Source organism: Equus caballus, unplaced genomic scaffold (assembly GCF_041296265.1).
Source record: "Equus caballus isolate H_3958 breed thoroughbred unplaced genomic scaffold, TB-T2T haplotype2-0000491, whole genome shotgun sequence".
Classification (NCBI taxonomy): domain Eukaryota; kingdom Metazoa; phylum Chordata; class Mammalia; order Perissodactyla; family Equidae; genus Equus; species Equus caballus.
Genome location: NW_027221895.1, coordinates 27,481 through 44,356, shown reverse-complemented (window position 1 = coordinate 44,356; position 16,876 = coordinate 27,481). Strand labels below are relative to the sequence as shown.

General features: G+C 54.3%; 1 protein-coding gene across 8 annotated transcripts in view; it reads left to right on the top strand.

The window, feature by feature from the left end:
- Positions 1-730: 730 nt before the first annotated feature.
- Positions 731-16,876, top strand: part of LOC138922144 (ral guanine nucleotide dissociation stimulator-like) — a 37,730-nt gene continuing 21,584 nt past the window's right edge. The window contains exons 1-17 of one of the 8 annotated variants that reach the window (XM_070258979.1): positions 760-1,463; positions 2,657-2,806; positions 2,923-2,984; positions 6,206-6,316; positions 7,069-7,179; positions 8,210-8,391; positions 9,746-9,939; positions 10,082-10,461; positions 11,220-11,435; positions 11,790-11,893; positions 12,396-12,465; positions 12,573-12,599; positions 13,515-13,592; positions 14,026-14,100; positions 14,654-14,686; positions 15,053-15,174; positions 15,381-15,669. In XM_070258979.1, the coding sequence (XP_070115080.1) occupies positions 7,084-7,179; positions 8,210-8,391; positions 9,746-9,939; positions 10,082-10,461; positions 11,220-11,435; positions 11,790-11,893; positions 12,396-12,465; positions 12,573-12,599; positions 13,515-13,592; positions 14,026-14,100; positions 14,654-14,686; positions 15,053-15,174; positions 15,381-15,417 (1,614 nt within the window). In that variant the 5' untranslated portion in view covers positions 760-1,463; positions 2,657-2,806; positions 2,923-2,984; positions 6,206-6,316; positions 7,069-7,083 and the 3' untranslated portion in view covers positions 15,418-15,669. Of the gene's footprint in view, positions 1,464-2,656; positions 2,807-2,922; positions 2,985-3,706; positions 3,965-5,469; positions 5,740-6,205; positions 6,317-7,068; positions 7,180-8,209; positions 8,392-9,745; positions 9,940-10,081; positions 10,462-11,219; positions 11,436-11,789; positions 11,894-12,395; positions 12,466-12,572; positions 12,600-13,514; positions 13,593-14,025; positions 14,101-14,653; positions 14,687-15,052; positions 15,175-15,380; positions 15,670-16,876 lie in introns of those variants that run through there. The other 7 variants (XM_070258980.1, XM_070258981.1, XM_070258982.1 and 4 more) reach the window with 7 other exon arrangements.

Sequence of the window (16,876 nt, the reverse complement as noted above, 5' to 3'; positions counted from 1 at the left end):
GTATGCCCAGATGTCTAAAATAGTCTTGAAAGGAAGTACTAAGTTGGAGGACTCTGTTTTTACTGATGTAAAACTTGCTACAAACCTACGATATCAAAACAGCATTGTAAGGGCATAAAGACAGACACATAGAGCATCGGAACAGAATAGAGAGCCCAGAAATAAGGTGGCCAAGGTTGTTCAACGTGGAAAAGACAGTCTTTTCAACCAGTGGTTCCTGAAAAAGTGGATATTTTCATGCAAAATCTAAACTTGGATTCTGACCTCACGCCAGATATAAAACTTAATTCTCAATGGATCAAGACCCAAATGTAAGAACTGAAACACTTTGAGGAAAACATGGGACAAAACGTTTCACAATAGGACTTGGCAATGATTTCATGGATATGACACTCAAAGCATGGGCAATAAAAAACAGAGTACAGACGCCAAAATTCGTGAATATTAAAACCTTTTCTGCCTCTGAAGACAACATCAACAGAGTAAAAACACAACCCATGCAGCATGGGAGCCCATATTTGCAAATGATCTATCTGACAAGGGCTGAATCTCCAGAATAGACATAGAACGTCTCAACTCAACAACAAAAAAACAAACAACCCAAATCAAAAATGAGCAAAGTACTTGAATAGACTTTTCCTCCAAGAAGATACGCAAATGGTCAACAAGCATCTAAAAAGATGCTTAATGTGACTAATCACTGGGGAAATGTAAGTCAAAATCTCAATGAGACACCACCTCACATCCATGTGACGGCACCCCCAAAAATCAGACAGTGAAGAAAGGCATGCTGGCAAAGGTGTGGAGATATTGGACCCACGTACACTGTGGCTGGAATGTAAAATGTTATAGCTGCTGTGGAAATCAGCATGGCATTTCATTAAAACAATTAAAAATAGAATCACTAAATGACCCAACAATTCTACTACAGGATATATACACCTCAGAGCTGAAAAGTTGGTCTCAAAGACATATTTGAACACCCATGTTCACGGCATCATTGTTCATGATCGCTGAAACGTGGAACAAGCCAAGGATCCATCCAGGGATGAATGGAGAAGCAACATGGGCATGTATACATATACAATTGCATGTTATTCATCCTTAAAAACTAAGGATATTCTGAGATATGAGACAACATGGATGAACCTTTAGGAAATTATGCTAAATGAAATCAACCAGTCCCAAAAATACTGGCCTTGTGTGACTCCACTTATATGGCATTCCTGAAATGGTCAGATTCAGAGAGACGGACAGCGGATGCTGTTGGCCAGGGGCGGGAGCAGGGGAAGGGGAGTGAGCGATGAGTGGGGACAGAGCTTCAGTTCTGTGGGGTGACAAGAGTTCTGAAGATGGACTGTGGTGATGGCTGCACCACCGTACGACTGTGGCCAACACACTGAAGATGCGCGTAAGGAAGTCAATGTGCTTGATGGCGTGCGCACAGAAAAATGGCCAGGACGGTAAGTTTCACGTTATGTGCGTTTTAAGCCAATAAAAATAGATTTTCTGTTAAAAGTGCAAATACAAAGAAATGAGCAGAGGATGATTTAGTGTTTCCATTCGTGCTCTTCCATTCTGACCCTGGTGTTTGTCTCAGCCCTTATACCTGAGGCAACTTTGATCAGACAAATGTTTTCATTCTGGGCCTAAGAGAACCTTGAAATCAGAATTATACAGAACTCTGCAAAATTTTTGTGACCATGTATTTTTCAGAGAAAACATAGACATTTTTAATATTAAATTTAAGTTTGTTTTATATCAGTTTCAGGTCTACATCAGAATGATTCAATATGTGTGTATATTGTGAAATGATCACTATAAGAAGTCTGGTTGACGTCTATCATCAAGAGTTACAAATGTGTTTCTTGTGATGAGAACTTCTAAGATTTACGCTATTAGCAACTTTCAAAATGCAATATAGTATTATTAATTCCTTGACTGCTATAAAATAAGCACCATAAAACAATTCCAGTGTATCCATTTTGTTATTGTCACTGAATCTATTTTTTCTCAGAATCAATTAATTGTTATGCAAATGACTGAATTTCTTTTAATCTACATCATAATGTACTGACTACAGGTTCTGACATTTTAAGTTTTGTTTAGGTGTTATTCTTTCTAGCAAGTAAACTTTCCTGAATCTTATCAGTCATATCAAAATATATTCGGATGTATTTCTTCTTCCATCGATATTTAGTCACTGATAAAGTTCACCGTGTGCCATTTTAACCATTATCAGTTTTGTGTGCTGAGGGTGATTTTACCCAGTAATAGACACCGTGTAGGTTCGAAGTCTCCTTGGAGGATAAACAGTGGGGGGAGGTCAAAGCATGGAACTTGTTTCATTTGCAGAGGGTCCATTTTGACTTTGCTCTTACAAAACGTGTTCTTTGTCCATTTGGGAATCTGAGGCCCAGAAAGTTGGAGGGACTGACCCAGACCTCAGGAGGGGGTCAAAATCCAGAGAATCCGGCAGGGCTCTGGCTTGCTCGGCCAAGGCTCAACCCCTTCCCTTCGGGTTTTCTTTGGAAACAGGGACCTCATGGTCCTAGGGGATCCCTGCCCACCCCGTCCATGGGGGGGTCATCTTCCTGTTCGCATCCAATCATGCACAGGCACACTCACACCGATTTCTCCTGTGTGGACCATGCAGGGACCCCAGGAAAGAGCAGACACCAGGGAAGTGACAAGAGGCCGAGGAGAAGGCAGTTGGAGGCAGCTCTGCCATGAACAGTAGCATCCGTCCTCCTGCCTACATGCCCAGAAGGCCCGAGATGGAAGGAAGAATCCCTGAGGTTTCTAGGTGTGTACCTGTTCCAAGGGCATCCCTGACCCAGCCTGGAGGGCACAGGACTGGGGAGCTGGAGTCCACTTCTGTGGGCACCTGCTACTCTGATGAGCCGTTCTCCTCTTGTGTAGACATTGGGTAGAGGAGAGAAGACCTTGGTGTCCTCCTGTGTCAAGTGGAGTGCGTCCAGCGGGTGAGTCCCTGGGTTCCGTATGATGCTCACGAAGGGTCTGTGGCCCTTGGTTCTCCATCGATGACGCCCTGTGCTCTGAGCACCTGAGAAAATGCTTTCCCACAACCTAGAGATCCTAAGGAACTGAGACAGGCTTGGGGGCTTGGGAGGATGAGAACCTGGGATAAGGAAGAACATGCCAGAGCACTGTGAACTAAGGCCAGAGTCCAGGGACAAGACCAGTCCTTGTTGGACTCCCGGGTCCTCACTTGGCAGGAGAGGGGAATCATTCCTTGGCTGAGGTTAGGATGCCTCCTGAGAAAAGAGGACACCCAAGTGGAGGGACAGAAAGATGAGGGAGAGGGAGGCTCCTGAGGTTCCTCCCACGGCCTGGAAGCCTGCAGGTCCTGCTCCTTTACCCCTGGGACAGTGGGGAGCCTCTGCCTTGAGGACACCCAAAGAGACTTCCTGTGTGGTGGCTTCTGCCAGGGCTGCAGTGCTGGTGCTGGCCACCAGGGGGCAGGCAGCCTCCAGCGTCAGTGGTGCCCAATGAGGTTGGGTTTTCACTGTTGTCACTTCTATTGGGATGTAATTGCCACACAGCACTGCCTAAGTTAACACTGCTGTGTGGTACATTTCAAAATTGCTAAGAACCAAGAAGCTAAACTTCTCATCACAAGCAAACACTTACTTTTCTGTTTTCGGTGACGGATGTTAAGTGAACTGGTGGTGTCATTGCGCAGGCTGTGTGCATCCAGTCCCTGTGCTGACTTCTTAAACTTACACGGCGCCCACTCAGCCTGCCTCAGCTGCTGGAGCAGCGAATAGCCGTGCAGAGGCCTTTCCGGCTGTGCCCCGCCTCAGAGAGAACTCACTCCTCCTGGTACTAGCGCTCCTCTCCACAGTCTGACTTGGTGAAGAGCAGGAGGAGGGGACACGAGTTTCACAATTCTTCACTCAGCGACTGTGCACCGAGCACTCACCCTGTGCCAGGTGCTCAGGTGGGTGTAAGTGCAGGGCTGACAGTGACTGAGTGGTCCCTGCCGGTCAGGAGCTCACACTCTGGAGGGGACAAGGACAAAAGCATGAAAGCAAAGACATGAGAGGGGAAAGAGCCAGCGGTGAGGGGACATTCAGGGGCCTGTGAGGGAGGGCCGGGGGTCACCGGGTAGGGGTCTGAAAGGCCTCACTGGGGCGACATTTCCTGGGACCAGAATGACAAGAGGGAGCCAGCCCTGCACAAGTCTGGGAGCGGCGTGTCAGGGAGAAGGCACCCCTGCTGTAGACGCTCATGGGCAGAAGGGGGTTTGGCCAGAGGATGTGAGAAAGGTGGCCAGTGTGGCTGGAGGGAGCCTGGGGGGAGAGAGGAGGCGGAGGAGGGCAGGGCCAGATCCTGGGGCCTGAAATCACGGTTCCAGTGCCTTGCATCTGTAAACGGCAAATGCCTCATATCTCACAATTTTTGTGGTTGAGGAATCAGACAGAGATTAGCTTGGTTCTTCTGCTCGAGACGCCTCAAGGCCGCGGCCGCGGCCTCAAGTGATGCTCGACTGGCAGAGGATTTCCTCTCAGGTTCACTCAAAGGAGTCGAGGTGCACTTTGGACTCAGAGCATGGGTTCCTTTCTGTCTGTTGGCCTGGGCGCTGCCTCGGTTCTCTCCCATGTGGGCCTCTGTGTATGGCAGCTCAAAACGTGTGTGCTTGATTCCACAGCTCAGGGACAGGAGAGAGAGAGAGACACGGGAAAGAGAGAGAGACGGAACTTAAGAGAGGGAATAAGAAAGAAGTGAGAGACTTTCTGTGTTTAAAATTTAGACATGACACTCGTCCACATTGGCTGTGTTCTGTTGGCGAGAGCCAGTCACTAAGCACTCAGTGGTCACACAGGAATCTGTGAGGGATGTGTGTACCACGGGTGGGGATCTCTGGGAGCCACGGTGAAGGCTGCCCACCTCACAGATCAAGATGAGGCTCTTGGGTCTCTTTCTAAACAGAAGAGGAAACAATGGAGAGGTTTGAATCCAGAGGATGACAGTGTCTGGATTTCATTCATCAACCCTCTCCTTGTGCTGACATTGAAATGAGGCCAAGAGAGGAAGTGCCTGTTGCAATAGCGCATTGCTGAACCCAGGCCTGGTTTGAGTGGTGTTCATGCTACATCCCTTCTCGTAATTCTTCCATCTCTTTGTGCATTACTTGCACTTGACACCACCTCACAGGTGGTATGGATATTATTTCATATACACCTGATGATGTCCCTAGCAAGTAGATTCTAGGCGGATTCCCCTTGTGAAGGTTTGGAGACTGGGGAGGCCCTGAGAGGCACAATGAGTTTTCCAGGACAGAGAACTGGTAAGATAAAGGAGGTCTGAATTCTGCTCTGCCTCCTCAAAGCTGGGACCCTCATCACATTCCCAGGGAGCTGTGGCTGGGGCTGTGAAAGCTCCTCATGTAGAGTTAAGAAGAAGACATGGGGGTGGTTTGGGTAGGTCCGAGTACAGGAAGCAGCCCAGGTAATGGAATCTTGAAAAAGTGACCTCACTTCCTTGGCGATAGACCCCAACAGATTTAGAACTCTGGTAACCAGGCAGTTAATTCTAGAGACAGACCCCTAGCCAGTTCATTTGACTGGAGAAACTTCAGAGTACAACATGTTTACTTGTTGTGTACCAGTTTTCAGAGGCTCTAGGCTCAGGAAAGCCCAGAGTGTGAGACTGTTGTGTTGTTGTGGACATCGGATCAAGCCTCATGGCCAATTTGGCAGGAGGTACCCAAAGGTAATGTGGGGCAGCCCAGGGCAGCCCACTGTAGGGCAGGACACAACTCGGATCCCACCTGAGCAGCCCCATAGCCCTTGCACCTTGTGTGAGGGTTTGTGTGTGAGTGTCGGTGTGTGTGTGTACGCGTGGGCGCTGTGCGGGAAGGCAGCAGGTGAGGAGTGGGTCCTTCCTGGGCAGGAGGAGAGTGTTATGTGCTGTCAGCCAGGTGAGTCTGTCATATTGATACCCCGGGGCTTGGCTGGCAGCCTGAGCAGCTGGGTGCTGGGATCAAGCTGCTCTGCCCTTGTGTTAATCCTGAGCCGTAGAAGTTTCATCTAGTTCCCTCCCTGGTCAGATGTCTGTGCAGACGTCCCTCTGTGCCTGAATTAGGGAACAGAATTCCTCATGGGGGTGTCCCCCTGTGGCGATGTGCAGGCAGGCCCCTGATGCCTCCTGGCCCATCTGCCGGGCACTGTCTTTCCAGAACTCCACGCAGGAGATCTTTGAAGAGCTACATGATGGGTTCGACTTCTCTCCCTCCCTAGTCAAGGGGCAGGAGCAGCAGGCCGCCAGCAGCATCCTGTGCCGGTCTGAGGTGAGAGCAGGAGCAGAGGGTCTCCCCGCCCACCACCCCAAGATGTTCAGGTTGGGCCTGGAACCCAGGTCCGAATCTGAGCACACCCCTGGTGCCCTCACAGGGCTTTCCCACTGAGTGTCCTACGGCCTTACTCCCAAAGGAGTCTGGGCCTCCTCTCCTCCCCAGCCAGCTGAGGGCTCGGGTGGAAAGACACTCTCCACATGTTTCTTGGAATCGTAGAGGAAAGGTTTACTGTTGTTGTCACTTCTCACGAGGCCATGAGGACCTTAGCATTTTGCTCCTGTTTTGATTGATGTAACTTCCCGGCTGGGAAGCTGTAGCACTCAGCGCCACTGTCCTTGCAGACCTGCTCCAAGCCTCACAAATCATCACACTTGCTAGGCTGATTACACACAAAGAGCATGGGCGTGGATTACAGGATTCTATACATTTCTCTGCACCTTGTCATCTCACAAAACACTTCGAATCAGAGCAGTTTGTTACGTGCTGTAAAACTGGTGAGTCTGTGATATTCATACCCCAGGCTGGCAAGCTGAGCAGGTGGGTGCTGGGGATCAAGCTCCTCTGCCCTTGTGTTAATCCCGAGCCTTAGAAGTTTCATCTAGTTCCCTCCCTGGTCAGATGTCTGTGCAGATGTCCCTGTGTGCCTGAACTAGGGAACAGAAATTCTCATGGGGGTGTCCCCCTATGGCGATGTCCAGCAGGCTCCTGATGCCTCCTGGCCCGTCTGCCGGGCATTGTCTTTCCAGAACTCCACTCAGGAGATGTTTGAAGAGTTATGTGTTGGGTTCGACTTCTCTCCCTCCCTAGTCAAGGGGCAGGAGCAGCAGGCCACCAGCAGCATCCTGTGCCGGTCTGAGGTGAGAGCAGGAGCAGAAGGTCTTTACCCCCACCCCCCCAAGATGTTCAGCGTGGGCCTGGAACCCAGGTCTGAATCTGAGCACACCCCTGGGGCCCTCACAGGGCTTTCCCAACGGAGTGTCCTACGGCCTTGCTCCTGAAGGAGTCTGGGCCTCCTCTCCTCCCGAGCCAGCTGTGGGGTAGGGTGGAAAGACACTCTTCACGTTTCTTGGAATCATAGAGGAAATGTTTAATGTTCTTATCACTTTTCACGAGGCCATGAGGACCTGAGCATTTTGCTCCTGTTTTGACTGATGTAACTACCCGGCTGTGATGCTGTGTAGCACTCAGGCCACTGTCCATGCAGACCTGCTCCAAGCCTCACGAATCATCACACTTGCTGGGCTGATTTACACATAAAGAGGATGGCGGTGGGATTACAGGATCCTATACATTTCTCTGCTACTTGTCATTGCACAGAACACGGCAACTCATTGTAGGCCGCTCAGGTCAGGAGCTGAGGCCTTAAGTGACTTCATCATATTCCACAGAGGAGGACATTTTGCACAGTGATTCAGCCTTTCGATGCTGTTGGACCTTGACATGACCCAATTCTGTTGCCATTTGAGCCAACACTGCAGGGCACATTTTAAGCGTGTCCGAATAGACTCTAAGTTTTCCAGGTCTGCCATGACATAGAACCGCAGATTGGCGGAAGGTCACTAATCATCTCTTTGCTCCTGTCTGTGGTGGGGATGTTCATTGGTGACTCCCTGGGATAGTGCTCTTACCTCAGGCTCTTAATGCACAGAGGTACAATTGTTCCTCAGGTCACAGAATGCCTTGAAGGTACTGAGTGTTTGTCATTCCCCTAAAAATCAAATTGTACTTTTAAGTCCAAAACCATTTTCAAGGCGGACTCTCGTCCCTCTTGCACAACTTCCTGAGGTGCTGGGAGGTTCTGGTCTGAGCTCCAGACCCTGATGCCCCTGGTGGTTCATGGTGACTCCACTGACTCTGTGTCCCTCCTTCTCCACGTGGTATGCGAAGGAACCCACCCTGTCCATGGCTGAGGCCCGCACGATGCTGACCCTCAAGGCAGGCGCAGTGCAGAAGGTGGTAGGCTGCCTGCAACCATCTTTCCACGGCATATCCATCTCCGTCACCACCTTCCCGTGTGTGTACCAGGCCTTCTACCCGACCCCACAGGTCCTGGACCAGCTGCTCCAGAGGTGAGTGCCCACCCCTCCACAGCACAGCAGGAGTCTCCCACCTAATAAACGTGTGCCTTGGGAACGTCCCCACAACTCTCTGAGCGTCACCTTGCTCATCCGAATAGTGGGGTGGTAAGAGGATGAACCTCACAGGGTCACTGAAGGAAATCATGGGAGAAAGCACGGCAGACGCTTGCCTGGTGCCGGACTCCACAGAAGGGGCTGCTGCTCATGCTGCGTGTCCTCACGCTTACAGCTTCCGTCCCCAGTGAGGAGACTCCCTGCCTCTCCCCTCGCTGGCCTGTGGCCTTCCTGAGTGTGGAAAAGTACATGAAAGCAAACTGTTTTCCTATTGGCAAGACAATTTAGCGAGTCCATCTAGCTGATCCTGGTCCTTGTCTTCGGTGCGGCCAGAGCAGTGGTCTCTGTGGGCAGCAGAGGAGGCGCAGGCCCACTCAGAATTCTGGGAAGGCTCTGGATGGGGTTCATTCATTCAATACTATATGTTAAGCTCGTACTACATTCATACCCTTTCCTACACACTAAGGATGTCCAATGAAGGAAGCAGACACTATCCCTGGGGCTCAATTCTAGCCTGAGAGCTAGAAGCTCACTTCTGGGCATCATGAGTATTGATGCCCAGAGGACGTTAGATGTCACACCCTCTTGGCCTCCTCTAGATATGGACGCATCCTCTCCTAGTCAGACCACGATGACAGACTTCAAGGACCAACTAAGACCATGAGTGGTGTTGGGTCCAGAGGGAGGGCCTCCTGTGTCCACAGAAGGGGCTAGGAGACCATGGGGACTGTGGCTATGGATGGACTGGCAGACCCTGGATCTCACACCTCTTGGGGTTTCTGTGGGAGGCCTGAGGTCTGCGGTCTTCCCTACAGGAGGAAATGAATCAAAGAGACCTGTTCATGGGGTGCCAGTCCCGCCATGGGAAGCAGAGGAGAGGCTGGGCTGAGTCGGCCACTGAGAGACTCCTCGCTTCCACAGTTCCCTCTCCCTCTCCCTGCCCTCTGCACATGCACCTCTCCTAAGCACCGCCACTGGGGCCCAGAACAGTAGGTGGTGAGCAGCCTGGTCACAAATCTGCCTCCAACCTCAGTCCTGATGCTCGAGCGTGGAGGATGGGGCAGGCTATGTCCAGGCCCTTTGGGAAAAGAGTGTCAGGTGGAAGACCAGACTCACACAGGCTCTCTGTTAGATTGGCTGATGACCAGGCCTTCCAGTGCAAGGACAGCCACCCAGGGATTGGAGTGGCTGGTCCACCCTCTGGGGCTCAGGCACAGAGAAGGTGCTGTGGGAACACAGTGTGGAACAGCAGGCCAGGCCTGTGACTCTCTTCACACATGCCTCTCCCCAGTGCCCTCTCTCCCATCTGGGGCCCCCGGCCTCAGGAGAACTCCCAGGATATGTGGCAGATGCTGCGCCACTCCAGGATCAACCTGACGTTGGCGTATCTCCAGGACCTCTTGCCTGGCTCAGTCCTGAAGCACCAGGCCACCCCTCTTCTCATCCAGGTGGACCTTTTCCAGGCCACTGAGTTGGAGACAGAGGGTAAGGGAGACCGTAGGCTTGGAAGACTACCCCAGTGGGTGGGTCACAACTGGGGATTCATTTAAAGACAGTGGGATCTTTCCTGTTTGGGGAAAGGCACATGGAAAGCAACTTATGTAGCTGACCCTTTCTCTTTCTCCAGCTCCTGCCCCAGCTCCAGCACTTCTGCCAGGTGCAGAGGCAGAAAAGGGGCCACATCTGGAGCTGGACGGAACTCCAGTTCTATTTCTGCCATCACTTCTAGCGCTGGAACCGGCAGCAGCGCCCTCAGCTGCTCCAGACCCCGAGCGAGTGCCATCAGCAGCCCCAGCCCAAGTGCCAGGTCCTGAACTGGACTCAATGGGACCAAGGGGTCTGCTGGGATTTCCACCTCAGGCTCCAGTAACAGCCGCAGAATCAGCTCCGGTTCCAGAGGCTTCCCACCCCTGTCGAGTGACCGGGAAGAAGCAGCCCGATGGGAAGCCTAGCCTCATGGCCTTCTCCCCAAGGGACGTGGCAGAACAGCTGACGGCCATTGACGTGGTGAGCACCCGGGCTCTCAGGGCGGGGTGGGGCAGGCCACCCCTATGCCATCAGCTGGCCCAGACCTGCTTTTCCCTGTGGCGGCTCCTGTGACCTGGGTCCCAATCCCAGCTCCACCACTTCCCAACCATGGGATCTGGGCAACTCCCCAGCCTTCGTGTTCCACCCTCACACTGTAGAGATGGGGACCAAGAGGACCTGCTGGACAGAGGGGCTGAGCACATGGAGTGAAGTAGAACACAGAGGAAGCTTGGTGGGGCCTGGCCCGAGAGGTCGGGGAGGAGAACTCACTGTGTGCAGCCAGGAACTCAGGCGGCCCAGCCATCTGCTCGGGATGCTCAGCAGCCTCAGCATTTGTGATGCACCAGTCGTGTACTTCACTAAAAGGGAGACAACCTGCCAAAGCCCGTGGGTGTAGCTGGCACAGGGGAATGTGCAGCGGAATGGGGCCTGGGACCAAGGATGCTCAGGATGCAGGGAGCTGCCCCCTTGGGAGGAGCCAAGCGGAGCAGCCCTCTGGAGCTTGCAGTTTGTGGGGGTGGGCTGTGTGTAAATGCTCCTGTCCTTTCCCCACCAGTCTGGAGTCCCGGGTCCTCCTGTGCTGGGTGCTCTCAGTGGAAGAACAATGAAAGCGAGGGGCTCCCACCACGCTGAGAACACATCCTCAGCTTCCTGAGCCCCTCCTTAGACCGGTGACTCCTGCTTGGACACTCAGCTGGGCTGTGGCAGGGCTTAGTGACACTCCCCCTCCTCCCCAGGAAGTGTTCAAGAACGTCGAGCCCTCTGAGTGTCTGGGCTCCACCTGGGGCAAAAGAAACCGGCCCGGACATGAGAACGTGGCACCCACCGTCTGGGCCACAGTGGTGCAGTTCAACAGAGTAGTAAAGTGCGTCATGACGTCCTGCCTTGGGGACCCAAACGTGACGGCCCGGGGCAGGGCCAAGGTTCTGGAGCGGTGGATCGAGGTGGCCAGGGTATGCGGGGGGAGACCCTCTCCAGAGCCGTGGAACTGCCCCTTCTCCTTGATCAGCTCTCAGGACTGAAGGCTGCACTCTAAGCCCCTGCACAGTCGCTAGGTCCTTCCTGTCAAGGGCACACTGACCTTGACTCGCATGTCCCAGTGGTGGGATGCTCACTTCCTCCCTGGCTCCTTCCTACTTTGAGCGAAATTCCTCCTCCCGGAAGTGTTACTCTTTGGTCCACCTGTGCCCACCCTGGCACCCTGGTCATCTGTCCCACTCAGGAGGGAAGAGTGGAAGGGAGGGGGACTGAAGCCAGAGCAGACAGGGCTCCTGCTCCCCCTCCCAGCTCCTCCTCTCCCTCCTCAGGAGTGCCGAGCCTTGAGGAACATCTCCTCCCTGCACGCAGTCCTCTCGGCTCTGCAGAGCGTGCCCATACACAGACTGAAGAAGACCTGGGGGAAAGTGTCCAGGTGGGGAGGCCTCTCCGCAGGAGGACCAGGGGGAGGAGGGAGCTCCCACGTGTCTGCCATTGCCCTCTCATCGGCTGGAGCTTCCTGGGTGGCAGTAAGCCCTGGGCACAGGGCCTGGCTGGGTGTGCAGTGTCCCTGATCCTCACTGGCAACTTAGGCCCCCAGTTCTGCTTCAGGAATCAGGTTCCCTGGCTGTCACATAGTAGGTTGAACCAAAGTGGAGATTTTCAAGTATTTGCCATACAGCAACAGAACTCTGTGCCCAGTCGGAAACCAAACTGGTCAAAATACTGCTGCTGCACAGAAAGGGCAGTGGCAGCCCCAGGTGACCAACATGAGAGCCCCCTCTGCAGTCCCATGGTGACGTCAGTGCTCAGAGGACCCCCACGAAAATCCTCATTCGGGCAGTTTGGATTTTCCAGATTCTCATCGAGAAGGGACTTGCACTTATGACCCCTGCCCCATTGTTCCTGAGTTTCTCCTTCCTCCTTTCCCCCCTCAGGAAGAGCTGCCGAAAATTTAAAAAGCTCTGTGATGAGGACAACTCCCTTAGCTGGGAGCTGCTCATCAAGGTAGAGTGGAGGCTGGCATGTGGAGGGAGAGGCGGGGTGTGGGGAAGGGGGACGGGGCAGGATGTGGACGGTCATTTCTCACTTGGAGTTTCTGTGTACAATTCCAGTCTTCCCTGGATGAACAGGAAGATGGGGTATGTTTGGTCCATGGGCAGGTGGGGGAGGTGTTTGTGGGGTGGGAAGCCCCGGTCATGGCAGGAAGTGGGGGTGTCTGGGCTGATCCCGGAGGGGATGCCGAGCTGGCCGGTTGAGCAGGGGCTGCCTTCCATTTTGGTCCACGCTGTCAGCACTTAGATTCTTCCAGGCTGTTGCATGGATGGGTTGGACGGGCGTATGTTTCTTCCCTGAACCAGCTCAGTGTGTCTTTAGGAAGCCAGGCCCCCACTGCTCCTTCTGTCTTCACCACTTCTCCACGAGGAGGGCTCCCTGCCTGCCCTCGGGATGGGCACTGCCAGGCATTCCCCCAGGCCAGGTGGACAAATGGGCTGCCCAGCCTTGAGTCTGAATGGCTGGAGCATGACAGATGTTTGTGCATGTGTGACTCCCCACTGGCCCTACCACGGTCCCTGCTAGTCTGTCCCTGTCAGGAACACTCACCTGGGTCCTAGTCAGCAGTAACTGGTGCCCAGGTGGCTTATGGGAAGTGTCCAGGAAACTGGTGGTGCTCAGTGGATCTTTCCTGAGTGGACCTCATAGGCTTCACATGAAAGAGAAACCGAAGTGTCCTCTCAGCCCCGCCCCACCCTTTCACGCTGGTTGGGGTGAGAGCCAGAACCATGTAGACTGACGCTGAGTCCTCAGGAGCCCCTGCGAGGTAGGGGGAGTTGTCACACTTTCCAGACGAGGAGGCTGACTCAAGGAGGACAGGCGTTCGGCCCAAGGTCACACAGCGAGAGTGTTGGAGCTAGGATTGTTCTAGAATCAGAGTGTTCTGGAGGATGGAGTAGCATGGGTACCAGCTGACTTGGTTCAGACGTCCAGGGCTGAGGTCAGAGGGGCTGAGGAGAAGTGGGGTGAGGGGAGGATGGCCTCCTTGACCCTGTCCTCAGTCCTGGCAGAAGCAGCCCTCCAAGTTTGCCACCCTGCTGAGGACCCTGCAGAGAGGCCGGAAGAGGCAGCAGCAGAAGGTGAGTGCGCCTGTGGGGAGGGGCTCCAAGGTCAGAGGAGGGGACTCTGCCCTCCCAGCTGGGGGCTCCAATCCAGAGAGGGGGCCTTCCTCCTGCAGCCCTCCTCCTGTTGCCGCAGAGCCTGACACCCGCCCTTAGAAGTGACCAGGAGGAGGGCCTGGGGAGCTGCAGCAGGGTGGGTCGGGAGAGTGGAGGGGCCAAGGATTAAAGGCCCTGTGACCAGCCAAAAGCAGGCCCTGGGAGGTGACCAGGAGGAGTCTGGTGTTCTTGGAGGGTGAGGGGTGGGGATTGAGGTCCGGCTATAAAGGATTTGAGGCTGCTCCGTGTGGGGACCCCGGGCTGGGCCAGGAGGCTGAGCATGAGGAGTTTTCAGGGGAGGGTCATGGGGACACCTGAGACCAGGGGCTCATCCCATCTAATCCCAATGGCACAGGGCATCGTCCCCTTCCTGGGCAGCATGCTAACTGACCTGATCATGCTCGACACTGCCATGGAGGATTATGTAAATGTGAGTGAGCCTGGGTGCCAGAAGGGGGTGACCAGCTTGGGACTTGGGAAGACACAGTCACAGCACCAAGACCTGAGTGGTCAGAATGTGGTAACTTCCTGTCATGACAGCCTCCCAGGCTCCCCTGTGGGCTGGGACAGTGTGCCCCTCTTAGGCATGAGGGAACGAAGGTTCCACGTGGAGCCGGTCCCGGGTCCCCAGGCTGGCGAAGCAGCAGAGCTGCCCGCCTGCAGAGCCGCATGGGTTTTGTTGGAGGCGAGAGAGAAGTCGGCCTCCAAGTCAGGCAGCACATTGCTGGAGCTGTCCCTTCCTGCCTGAGGACTCAGCCTCCCTGTCTGTCATCAGAGAGGCTTGGGCTACAGGGTCCTTGAGTGTCGGCCCCCATATCCCCCCTTCTCTGGAGCCCAGAGCCTGGCCTGGGTCCAAGTCCTGTTTTCTGTCATGCCCAGCCCCCTCCTGGACCTGGAGCTGGGCACCATGAGAAGGGGTGCACCCGGGGGCTTGTCATAGCTAGGGGGCTCGTTCTGATGGACTTTTGCTGTCTGCCTTCCAGGGCAATGAGATCAACCACGAGAAAAAGAAAAAGGTGAGCAGCTGTGGCCTTCCATGTCAGGGAGGAGAGGGGTGTTGAAACCAGAGACACCCCTGGGCAGAACTCTCATGGGCTCCACCCCCTGTGTCTTACATTTATTGAGAGTGTTGGATGACAGAGAATCAGGAGACCCATCCAGTAGGGGGGTGGGGGCTGCGGTGGGCATCAAGCGAAACTTTGTGCAGGAGGGGCTTATACCCATCTCTGAGAACAGGTAGGACCTGCATGGAATTGGAGGGAAGGAGGGTCCCATGCGAGCAAGGACCCAGGACAAGTCCCCTGCCCCACTCCTCACCCCCTGAAGACCCTGCAGCATCCCCAGCAGGCTCTGTCGGCATCGTCTCCTTTCTCTGGTCCCAGGAACACAGCGTGATGATTGAGATTGTTCAGCTCCAGGAGGCTGCAGAGAATTACAACCTAGAGCCCCAGGAGCTATTCAGGTCCTGGTTCTGGGACATGGAGCAGCTCAGTGAGGATGAGAGGTGAGGCCAGCCAGGAGATGGGGAGGAACAGGTGGACTCTCCCTTCTGGCCAGTCCGGAGAGCCTGAGTCCATGGCTCCCTTGTCAGCCCTGACTTGTCCCATGGCTATGGCTAGGGCACCTGGACTCCAGCTGCTGGGCAGATGCTGGGAGGGACACCTGGGCTGTGGATTGTGGGAGGCTCACAGGTGCCACTCTGTCCTGTAGCTACATCCTGTCCTTCCTTCTGGAGCCCCCTTCGTAGTTGGCCAGCAAATCTCTCCAGGCCCAGAGAGCACGGCCATCATGAAGCTGAGGAGGGAGTGAGTGTCCCGTGGTCGTATGTCCTCTTCCTTAGCACTGGGAAGCCAGCTGGGGCACTCAGGGTGCAAGGGCCCCACCGCCTGCCACCCCTTCCTGAGGCCAATTTCCATCTCTGTAGGGGTGAGAATCACTGCTTGTAAATAGTTCATGCCAGATTTGCAGACTGTTGTATTAAAGTCCTGTTTCTCTTAGAGCCTGGGAGTGGTGGTTCTTTCACATTCTTTGCTAATTTAAACGCTGTCCAGACTCTCAGATTCCTCACTGGAGTAAGACATTTTGCAGTCATCCGATTATTGTGTGTGGGAGAGGGGGGAAGGTGCAGCCCCTCCCTGGCTGCTGAAGGAGACCCCCAAGTGCCCCTCCTCAGAGGACAGGTCCGTGTCAGCATCGTGAAGCTGGGCCAGGAGCAGAGACAGCCCCTCAGACCCCTGAGATGGGAGGACGAGGTGTTTTCTCAGGCCGAGCATCCACCACGGAAATGTGGGGGGCCCTAAAGCCACCACTTGCCAGGCCCAATCTGTGCCCCAGGGGTGGGGCTGCCCATCCACACTCTGGAGGGAGAGGAAACATTTCCTGCGTCTCTTGTGGACGTGTCTCTGGACCCCATGTTGGGAACTTGTAGTTTTCTAGTTCAGCCACTGGAAACGCATCAGCTCTAAGTGGGGAAAACACGTAAGGAGATCAAACCGTGCGTGTGGAGAGGACAAGGCCAGGGGAAGGTCATTTGTGCAGGGACTTTGGGCAGGCAGGACCTCCCCTCCTCAGTGTCCCCCTGGGGCTCCATGCTCACCCTTTCCCTGGCCTGGAATCCTGCTGGGAACTTGTCCCCAGCTCCGAAGTCCTCTCCCTGCTCGTCTCCTCTCCAGGGGAACACTTGTGGTGCAGCCGTCCAGGCTCCAGCTGGGCCCCGTTCCCGACACCCTCCTGCTCCCTGTGACCCAGGACCCCAGCCCCTGCACTTCCTTCTTCACTCTTGTCAAGTCAGAAGTCCCCTCAAGGCCCCACCCTCCCTCAGGTGCCTCACAGCCACTCCTCCCTGGCTGGCCTGATGGACCAGGATGGGTTCTGACAGGCGGGATAAGGGTCCATGTACCTGGCCATACAAAACCCCCACTCGGTCCCTTGCTGACCAAGGTGACTTCCGGGTCTGTGTGGTGCTGACGTCCTTGGTCTAGGAGATCCGTCCGTCACACCCTGAGTCATGTTATTCCTGACTTGTCCTACGTTCCGGCTGGGCCCGAGCCCATAGACCTTTGCCCCTGGGATGGCTGTGCTCTCATCCGCAGTCTTGTGCTGTGGTTACCTCCTGGGCTGTGTGAGCCATTTCTGTTGGGGGCTTTGAAAGCTGAGGCTGAGAGGGGCAGGTGTAGGGATGTCCTCCAGGAGAATGCCACCCAACT